Below are 11,611 nucleotides of genomic sequence, written 5' to 3'. Positions count from 1 at the left end.
AATAAAGATCCAAAGATCAGCATTTATCTGAAATAAAAAGCTTTTGTAACATAATGCAGTATATCATCCGAAAGCTTGGAGTCAGTATTTTTTATTGGAGCAAATCAACATATTAAAATGATTTCTGAAGGATCATGTGACCCTGAAAACTGGAGTAATGATGCTGAAAATACAGCTTTGAAATCACAGGAATAAATTACATTTTTAATATATACTCAAATAGAAAGCAGTTATTTTAAATAGTAAAAAAAAATCCTATTTCCTAAAAAAAAAAATAGTAAAAAAATATTTTGCTATATTTCTGATCAAATAAATGCAGGCTTGGTGAGCAGAAGATAATTCTTTAAAAACACTGTTCAAAAACTTTTGTCTGGTAGTGTACTGAAACGGTGAAGTTTCCTTTGTGCTTTGACCTCGACTGTAATTCACGTCAACACTAAACACGGGCTGAATGGTCGAGGCCTGGAGTGGGGGATGAGCGAGGGTCTTTTGTTCAGCGTGGGCTGTAAATTCCTGTGTGAAGGTGTGAGGAAGGGGTCTGGAAGGGTTCAGCGCAGACACGCCGTCTCCTGAGGCCCCAGGTCGGTGACGTGATTAACAGCAGCCAAGACAAACACCGTGAGATCAAGGGCTCTCACATCCCTCTTATTAGCATCAATTAACACCAGCATAATGAGAAAATCATCTCTACGGTCCATGCTCCTGCTGCAAGGGAGGAAACTCATGTGGACTGATCAATGACACGTAAAATGAGAAATATCACCAAGCAAATATGTATTTGTCTGCCAGTGGATCTGCAACGGTTCAAGTTCTTTTTCAGCATCCTGGGCTTAAGCATAAGTTTGCATTTATTAAAATGATTAATGTTTGTGAAACCTCTGCTCACCAAAGCTGCATTTATTTGATTAAAAATACAGTAAAAACAGCAATATTGTGAAATATTATTACAGTTTGAAAGAACCATTTTCTAAGTGAACATCTGTTAAACTTTAATTTATTTCTGTGATCTGCAGCTGTATTTCCAGTATCATTACTCCAGTCTTCAGAGTCACATGATCTTCAGAAATCAGTCTAATATACTGATTTACTGCTCAACAAACATTATTATTATTATCAATGTTGAAAACAGTTGTACTGCCCAGTATTTATATGGAAACTGTGACATTATTTTTTCAAGATTTTTTGATGAATAGAAAGTTCTAACAAACAGCATTTATTTGAGATTAAAATCTTTTAATTATAAATGTCACCTTTGATCAGTTTAACACGTCCTTGCCGAATAAAAGCATTCAACATTCGAATGGTAAAAAAAAAATCACAGTTATCGTTTATAATTATTTCACAATATTCCTATTTTTACTGTGTTCATGATCAAATAAATGCAGCTTTAGTGTTCCAAACCTTTGACCAGCATATATTTGGCATTGTTTTGTTTGAATATTTTGTGACATTAATCTCTCAGAGCTCACTCCTCCCTACCGGAGCATAGATGAATGCACACCCGTTTGATTGACAGCGCTGAGTCCCGCCCCATGAGGTGCCACCTGTGCTGACTCTTCCTGCGGTCTCTCCCTTCAGGCGATCACAGCTGTTACCTAAAACATTTGACCTCATGCAGTAAAGTAGGCTGAAGACACTCAGGAACAGATGCACTGCTTTTCTGTTTGTTTGCCTAAAGGAAAACGCTCGGCACTTCAGTTTACAGCAATTAAACCAGCCCAAAATCCTCACGCATACATTTAAAAGAGCCTCATATGGGGTTCCTGGCCTCAAACAGGTATTCCTAATATTATTACATTCATAACTATATTATAAAAGCTTGTAAGTACTCATACTGTTATATTTACCCGTTCTGTATTAAGCATTTATTTATTTAAAGTTTGAATAAATATTTATATATTTTAACATTTGAAAAAGAAAAGTGCCCACTAAATAAAATGCAGAAACATCTTTTTTATTATTTTTATTTTTTGGAATTATGAAAAAAACTGAAAATAAAACCTCAAACACAATCTTCAGAAATGTCAATATGATGCATGCCTATAAACCAAAATTCAAAAACCTTTTTTATGACTAAAATGCCCCTAATAAGTTATTTGTAATGAATAATAACTAATATTAGTATTATTCCAGCTAGGTTACAGTGATGAAAGAGTACTGCAATAATACACCACCCGAGCCGTTGAGGAGAAATCCTGCTTCTGTCATTTTTCAATACAGAGTCATTACAAATGCTATATTAGCTTTTACGAGTGGAAGTCAGACTTCAAAAGTAGGCCAGTTTGAGCTGTGATGTGCAGACACACGACACCTTAATTCCAGCTGAAGCCTGATAGGATGCTAGAGAGGATTTCACATGCGCACATCTCAAAGGAGCCGGGAATGAAAGACAGGTAAATCACTGTGAGTCACACACACACACACACACACACCTAGACGTGTTCAAACTTGATATCTCCAAAACGTCACAGTGTTGACACAGATATAAGACAAGCTGACTCCAGTCAGATGAATCATGGCGAGGCATACGGCCTCTCTCTCGTTTTCATTTCCACTCTCATTCACACCGGCTCGCTCTCATCTCACATCTGTCAGCCATCTCCTGTCTCAGCATGCGCTCACACGGACACCAGGTAAAACATCACAGGGAGCTGCCGATCACAATTATGGAGCGCGTGTACCTACCGTCCTGGAGCCATGGAGTCAGAGGACATGACAAACATTTTGTGTCAAATTAAGGCAGCGGAGTGATTTTAGCAGCATTAAACACAGCTGAAGGTTGAGCCAAGAGCTCTCGCTGGAGGAAACGCAAACGAGATGACATGGAGATGAAATGCTTCTCAGATGTTTCTCCTGAATAAAAGACTCACATACTCTCATGTCTATTTTAAATCTCATACTGTGCTCAGATTTACCAACATAAAGAGAAAACCACAAAAGGGATCTATCACAAATGAGCTGATGAGAGGTTTCCTTACGTCTCCTGCTTTTCAGATCTGTTCTCCTAAACAAAAGACTCAAATACTCTCAATGCTCCTTTAGAGTTCAGAGCATCTCAAACTGTGCTCAGAATCACCAACGTAAAGAGAAAATAAAAAAATCAGATCTCTTTAATATTGCAATATTTTCTTTTTTAAATGTTTGCTTGCTGATGAATCTCCCGCTTCTCAAATGTTCCTCCTGAACAAAAGACCACCGTACTCTCAAGCATTTTCTTTATAACGTCTTAGGGCTGGACGATATGACTTAAAATCAAAATCTGGACTAATTGAGCATTTTACTTATGATTAATGGACGATTATTTGATTTAAATATTTATTTGCCCCCTGACAAGGTTTGTACTGTAAATATGCTATTAAACTATTAAAGGTGGGATATTTTCTGCAATGAAAGAGTGCATTTCTCATCTTTGTGATTTTAAAATAACTGAAGGAAACAAACTATTTATGGTTATTTATTGAATATTTCGAACAATTGAAATCGAAGCACACATTTCTCGAAATGAAAACATCTTATGAAAAAAGTCACATTTACGTCTGAATGTAAAATTAAAAATATGTCAAAAGTAGTGCTGCCAAAATAAAAGTTTTTGTTTACCGACAGTATGTATATATAAATACACAGACATACAGTATATATTTTGAAAATATTAACATGTACTGTATATACATTGATATATTTATACTAAACATATAAACATAGCATATTTTTCTTAAATATATGCATTAATGTGTTTGCATGTATATATACATAATAGTGCTGTCAAACGATTAATCGCATCCAAAATAAAAGTCTTTGTTTACATAATATATGTGTGTGTACTGTGTATAGTTATTATGTATTTATAAATAGAAACACATGCATGCATATATTTAAAAAAATATATATATTTTATGTATTAAATATACTTTTATATAATATAAATTATATGAATATAAATATAAACATGTAAATATTTTCAAAATATATACTGTATGTGAGTGTATTTATATATACATAATAAATATACACAGTACACACTCATATATTATGTAAACAAAGACATTTATTTTGGATGCGATTAATCGCGATTAAATTTGGGCTACTGCCGCGGGTTGTTTTTTAGTCCATTTTTTATTTAAAGCGATCACCTGCAATTTTGACGGAGGGGAAAACTCTGGGGAAAAACACAGTTGGGCTAGTTCTGGATAGTTTTGAACAGCAATCAGGCTTTTTTTTTGTTTCGCGGACCTGACAACCCTGGGGAACGTATTAACAGGATTTTAAAAAACCCGTAATAACAGACGTGGGGAAATTACATCAGTTAGAGATCCTGAATTTTGTTTTCAATTAATTTTCGTTTATTCGTCCAGCCCTATAAAGTCTCCTCTGTGTCTAGAATTTGAGAAGACATCTCAAAGTGTGCTCTGACTTCATATCAAACTCAGTTCCAAAAGCAACTACCTCATTTTATTTCTCTTACGGAATTTACAGAGAAACACCTGGGACAAAACTGATACTTGATAAGTAGCCATCTGAGAAGCTGATGAAGTCTCCTGAGCTCTGAAAGAGCAACCTGAGAGCAACACACCTCTCCTGAGGGTAACGACATGACGCCGGCACACAGCCTTTGGCGTAGCGCTGAGAGCGAGAGAGAGGGGGGATGTTTTCCTTCAAAGAGAGCGCTGCGGCCTTAATTTGATAATCACCACCATCATCATAATCTTTATGGATATCAGTCGGTCACAAATCACAACACTGCGCTCTTTAAAGCCCGGGGACAGAGCAGACACAAAATAAAACAAAAACAATCTAATGACCAAATCCTCAATCCGACTTTCCCTTCTTTGGCTGTCCATCCCGCGCTGAGATATCGGCTCTCAGGACGGCCGGTCAGCTCTCTAAAGGAGCTTACAGCACTGCTGCCCATTACTGCTATAATCCACAAAGAGCAGCACAAACAACCTCCTCTTCACGTCTCGCAAGCACGCCGCTTCTTTTCTTCTCCTCATCTCTCTCTCTCTGGAAATGCATGTGCTACTCTGAGGGTCATTCACAGCACCTGTGACCCTCAGGAAAATACATAAATTACACTATACAGACTCCATCAAGGAATGGCATTCATCACGGTTTATCCTCTTTCACATGATTTGAGCTTCAACGCACGTCTCTAGTCCCTAAGAAAACATCATGCAGGACTTTGACTTTAACAAGAGAACAGTTGCAGATAGAGTCACTGAAGGGCAATTTTACTATTTATTCATTTGCATGTAATATCTAATGTGTATAATAAGATGATTATTCAATGTATGCCATAATTTGCCTACAGAAGTTGTCATATATAGCATGTGGTATCTAGATACACACGTTCAATCTCTCCTGCACATCTTTTTCACATAATGATATGTTATTGCCAATAATTATTAACTGCACTTTGAAAGGTGGACGGCTCAAGATTTGAGTATTGCATTACAACGCTTGAGGGAGTAACGGCTGCCGCACTGAGGAATGTCAGCGTGAAATGACCTTAAAGACACGAGTGAACAAAGTTACACAACGCATGGACCACTGACTAGGGCTGGGTATTAACACAAATTTTAATTCATTTCAAACCTTGGGGACTGATTCAGTTTCAATCTTTGATTCAATTCAACATTGATTAATTCAGATATACAGGCAATCATGTAAGGAAAAAAAATCTTTTACATGCTGTAAATGGGAAAAACGCAGTTATTTGGTACATTAATACTAAAGTGATTTGTAAACAAACATTTAAATGGCACATAAGGCAGTTTCTCTAATAATAACAATCTTATTATATAGTAAACATATTATATTAACGTTTAACGATATAATAGTGTTTCTACTCCAAATACAAACATTTAAACAGCAGATGTCATAAAAACTTGTCTTTGACAGATTTGTTAAACATACATTATTGTTGTTTTTAAATAAATAACAGGCTAAGTAAATATAAATACATATATTTAGCAAGATGCTCCTGTCTGAAATTGTTCTTCTGATGTTCATTCGTGTTCATTTCCTGCAGTAACTAGTAGTAAAGAGGAAGAGATGATTGGTTCATGTGCTGCTTGTTTTGAAAGCTGAGACTTTGTTTCACATCAAGCACAAAGCTTATTGTAATTACTGGATTGGAGGCATGCTACAAATAATGTTTTGTAAGTTTTTTTCAGGCATCAACTGAAAACAACAAATCAATTCTTGCCATTTAAGAATCAAGATCATTTCATTGAAATGAGAATCGATTCAAATCAAGAAATCAATATTTTCAACCAAACCCTACCACTGACAGCTGAGCTCAGTTTCTAATGAGAATAATTTCATTCATTCACATTCACCGAGCATCAGCTCGTGCTGACAAAACCACAGCATGAGCCGAGAACACTATGTGACGTTATGCAGGATTGGATTAAAAATCCATACAGCTGCATCAGATGAAACACTAAAGCGCCTGACGTACTTGTCATGTATTGATTTTTCATGCATAATCCGAGAAACTTCAACTAGGAGAAAAAACACTGTCCGAAGACAATACCTGTCTGCTGTAAATAGATTTTGTAGCGAGTCTGCAAAATATGTGCAGCGCTCTCTCGCAGCTGCTGTGATAAGCAACTTGCGTCCGCGGCCGGAGCTGTGATTTAACACAGACATAAGGCCCTCTGTGACCTGTCAGCAACACAAGCACATTCTGCTCTGCAGATGGGAAACGCTGCCGGCCCGGGCACATTCACATGAAAACCCATCTTTCTTTCATGTCTCTCTCTGGTCTTGTGCATGATATTAAAAAAACAATCAAAAAGTAACCTCTTTTTCTTGGTGCACATGGGAAATTAATATTAACCAATAATATAATATGCCACAAGATGTTGCCTTTAAAGTCAATGTGAGACTCAAATTGACACTATTTACTTTCTTAAAGGGATAGTTCACCCCAAAATAAAATTCTGTCATTATTTACTCACATTTGTTTTAAACACAAAAGAAGATATTTTCAGGAATGTAGGTAACCAAAAAGCTGATGGTAGCCATTGACTTCCATAGTATTTTTTTCCACACCATGGAGGTCCATGGCTACCGTCAGCTGTTTGGTTACCAGGATTCTTTTGTGTTCAACAGCTGAAAGAAATTTACACAGGTTGAAGGTGAGTAATTTATGACACAATTTTTATTTTGGGATGAACTGTCCCTTTAAGTCACGTTCCAGCTCTTACTAGGAATATGATTCGCTGGTACAGATTCCTAACGATCCAAACATCTGAAATGTTTGCCTAAGCATGCTTTCATCAAAATGTGAAAACTTGCTCTACCTCTTTTTCTATATAGTGACTTTTCATCGTCCAATCAGATTGACTGATAGATCGAATCAATTGTTCTTTTCTTGTTGGCTATTACATGCTGAAAAAATACAATGCTGAAAAAAAAGCTCCACACAGATGACAGGCAGTCAAGTGCAGTTCTCCAGGAGCATCAGGCTCATTCCTGCTGATTAGATGACCGAAAACCTTCGGTGTGGAAGACAAAACACACACTCATATTCTTCTGCTCCTCCTCAGACTCACTAAACATCACTTCACATCCCATCTCTATCGTTATGTCCACACCGATGACACAAGGCGCAGAATCGGCCAAAATAATGACCCGAAAGGCAAAGGATTATATTCAAATCATGAGCTCACGACTCACGCACAAATGCCTTGTTAAAGTCACACGGAAGACCTTGTTTTCCCTTGGCTGTAAATGTATAAACACACACACACACATGGCTATAATCAGAGTCTGCAGCAGTCGGGTAAGAAATGTGCAGAATTTGCTATTGTGTCTGAGTGCCGTTCACAAGGCTTTCCTTTAAAACCTTTTCAAAATCAGCACACCAACTCCTCTAAAGAAATGCAAAAGCAAACTTTCCATTTGTCCTTCTCTGTAATCATGTTTCTATGACAGCCTGCCATGAAATTTACTCTGAATGTACCTGAGTAAAAGAATCAAGACGGGGCTTACTACAAACGCAACTCCAGCTTTGCTTTTGCTTTGAAAGCTGATTGCGAGGGAATTCTGGGAAGTGACAGCTTTCCTGTTAGTGTGCATTTGGGGGGTAAACACAGCTTAATGATATACATTGATGTGTTTGTGTGCATCACTGCGGCAGCTCAGCTCATGACAGAGCGGCACATCAGGACGAGGCCATCGGGTCAATTACTCAGACACAGATGCCCTGGACAGATGTTTATGATGATGATGATGCCAATGACCATGATGATGATAGCGGCATGGATTTACGACTCACCTTTCTCTGCGTGTCCCATTTGAGCTGCGTCCAGAGAAAGAGAAAGAGAGCGATATCAGGGATTATCTCGCTCATTCTCAGCGAGCGCTGATCCCCCTCTTCATTTCCATAACACGCTGGCATAATTACACCAGTCACTAATCAATCTCAGCCTCACGTAATTTGCCATTTGTCATCCGTTGTTTTTGATTACTCTAATAGAATTAATCCGAGGGTTAGACTCACTGATTAATTAATCAGCAATTACATAGACAGCTGTATCCCCCCACCAACCCCTGCAGACGAGCTGTGATACGGTTCCAGTCAGACAGACGTGAGCATCACCCCAAATCACAAGATTAGATGTGCTGGAAAACATTTGTCTGAAAACAGAAAACTTTCATGCTTTATACAAAATGTCCATTTAAAAAGAAAAAAAAACAGTTTAGCTTCATCTCGCCTCGTACCTCATACATTTTCTCTATTTAATAAGAGAGCAACAGTAATCATGCTGATAGTGGCAATAGTGCGGCAAGAACAAAGTGATTCACATGTTGTAATTTAATATCTGATACCGTGAGTCAATTTATATTGACACTTTTGGAAACACTATCAAAGCTAAACTCATGCATTTCTCTCATCTGAAAGCATTTTAACATTGCAACAGCTCTATTCTCGTAATTGCACAAAAACAACGAAAAACATCTGGCAAAAGTATTTCATGTGCTAGTCTTGACCCAATATATCATGATGCTTTGCAGTCACATTTGCACTCCAGCTAAAACTGCTCTGTCCTAGAATAATAACAACTAATATATATATATGTGTGTGTGTGTGTGTGTGTGTGTGTGTGTGTATGATTCTGACTCTCAAAAACACTCTGCAACAAACTCCTAAAAGAAACATCATTACCAAATGAACAGAATAAAAAAAAATCCTGGATTTTGAAAAGTTCATCAGGTTTTCTCTATTTTCCCAAGTTCTAAAAATGCTCAGGAATTACGCACAGAAATCCTGTGGGAATTCATATTATAATGTGAAGCCAATGAGGGACGCTAGTGGAAGCATCGCATTCTAAAGAAACAAATTATTACAGAATTATATTCTTAAACGAATAGCCCTTTACTTTTTTTTTTTTTTTTTTTGTACCAGGACACAGAACACTTTTCCTACGAGGATGTTAAAGGAGGTTTCGGAGTTTTAGATTGTCGTTGAATTCCCTGTGATATCCTACTGAACCATTCGTCGAGTCGCTAGAAATGAAATGTAGTTTTCGTGTCGTTGGACAGAAGGAAATGTCTCATTAGAATCGTCTCCCAGTCACGAGAGGAATCCCGAGCGGATGGCTGAGGAGGGTTAATGGGGTTCGGTGGAGCGCAGCTGATTCCTGTGTCCCTATTCTCCGACACAAACCCAGCCCAAACCATCAGCACCCCTCACTCACTCCCTGCCAAAAGAGCCACCTGGACACACAAATGAACTTCTGAGGTGTAGACGTGCGCTCGTGCCACACATAAAGGTGCGCACGCATTCAATGCAACAACCGCGTAAACTTTTGCTCGTTCCGCTCCGGGGATCGTTAAAGGTGAATCTTTGGCCACTTACCGGGAGTGTGCTGGGCTCCTGCGCTTCCAAACGCCGTGTGCAGGAGTAATATGCTCAAAATTATGGTATCCATATCTGTCGGCCGAGTTGAGAAAGTTTTTGAAAGTGTTGGGAAATGTTTCTTATTCCAGCCGATCCGCGCGCCCCATGCTCTCTCTCCGCGTCTCGCGCTCGCTCCGATACTCTGTTGCGCAGCGAGCGGCGAGAGAGGGGGCCGTGACGTCACCGGCGCGCTTCACGAGGGGACAGGCGCCCCCTACTGACGGGGACACACACACACACACACACGCGCGCAGCTTTATCAGCGGAGAAACAACTGCGTGCTTACTCCAGTCTTCTGCTTCTCCATAGCTTTCAGCAATTAATTCAGCTCGAGACACTTAATGTGCTTTTGTTGAAAACCACGCGTAAAATCTTATACCTGCCTGGAAATCTCACCAGGTACTACATTTACATTTATGCATTTAGCAGACTTACATTGAATTCAAGTTTTTACATCTTATCAGCTCTTACTAGGATCTATACACGGCAAAACAAAGGCAGCCTGCTCTTTTTAGCCAATCGCAAAGCCTTTCTGCCTGTCAGTCATTTTGAGTGACACTGATTAATGTTGTGGGCGGGGTTTTGGGAAGAAGGCGGGTGCTTCAAGGGATTTGGGCAATAACTTTAATATACAGACTCCATTTAACATCTCTTTGGTAATTTAAGTTTGAGGGTTGGTGTCTATTTTTGATTCTATAAACATATAAACGTCAGTGGAAAGGAGGATCGCACGGTTTGTGTTATGTGCGCTGTTTTATCGGTACTTTCGCTTTCAAAATCGATCGCGTCCAGCAAGGAGGGGGGAGGATGGAAAGTGCCCCCCAAACAGTAACTCGTTTGGGGGGCACGGCCCGCGAGTGCACCCCCCCCCAGCGCCGGCCCTGCTTGGGCTGAATAATGACACTTGTGTCTTTTTTAAAGCTGCTCAGCAGACTGTTCTTTTCCTGTTCATTATCGTGAAGCTGCTTTAAAACAGTCTGTATTGTATAAAGTGTTAATGAAATAAAACAGTCTTCAACCTATAAATGGTTTATTTACTGTATCATGGCATCAAAATCATTAAAGTTTGAATGCTTGCTCATTATAATATGCACATATTTATTTCCGTGCTGAATTGGGATTACTAATGCTTGCACCTGTTATCTATAGTTGCAGAGACAATGTCAGTTATTGTCTTGCTGTCTGGCCTTATCTTTATAGACTTGTTTGTCATGTATAGAAAGCTTGTTCAAATTGAAACGAACTGCACTGAGAAAGAGAAAATGAAAAGTTGACAGAAACGTAGGCATGCATGTGTGTAATACTGTACAGCTGAGGTCTCAGGGTCAGAGGTCATGACCTCCTCAGCCCGTTGCAGCACCTCTGACTCTCCTGCAGTCATTGCATGTTAACAGCTGTATTTAATGCACACACACAGCACCCAGTGCATTCATGCGTGAGGGATGTTGACGGGATCACCACGTCTCTTCTCCGGCTCAACCCAAAATTCAACCCTGCGCTACAAAAGAGCCAGAGAAGGGAGAGAGGGAGAGAAGAGAGAAAGAGGGAGGAAAAGTAAGAAAACACGCCAAACAACAAAGTGAATGAGTGAGCCGCTCGAGGCTGCAGGTATTGCAAAAATGAAAGAGAAAAAAACATAGACGAGCGCTTCAAACAGTCGCTTTGATAAACAAGGTTATGTGTACATAGCACCAGAGGAGT

General features: G+C 38.9%; 1 protein-coding gene across 3 annotated transcripts in view; it reads right to left on the bottom strand.

Moving 5' to 3' along the window:
• Positions 1 to 10,055, bottom strand: part of LOC306844072 (receptor-type tyrosine-protein phosphatase kappa) — a 185,958-nt gene extending 175,903 nt beyond the window's left edge. For 2 of the 3 annotated variants that reach the window (XM_079375947.1, XM_079375949.1), the window contains exon 1: positions 9,869 to 10,048. In XM_079375947.1, the coding sequence (XP_079232073.1) occupies positions 9,869 to 9,941 (73 nt within the window). In that variant the 5' untranslated portion in view covers positions 9,942 to 10,048. Of the gene's footprint in view, positions 1 to 9,868 lie in introns of all 3 variants that reach the window. The other variant, XM_079375948.1, reaches the window with a different exon arrangement.
• Between the last annotated feature and the right edge of the window lie 1,556 nt (positions 10,056 to 11,611).

The sequence above is a fragment of the Barbus barbus genome, assembly GCF_936440315.1.
Source record: "Barbus barbus genome assembly, chromosome: 24".
Classification (NCBI taxonomy): Eukaryota; Metazoa; Chordata; class Actinopteri; order Cypriniformes; family Cyprinidae; genus Barbus; species Barbus barbus.
Note: the sequence above shows the minus strand (reverse complement) of the source record. Positions and strands in the feature narration are given on the sequence as shown.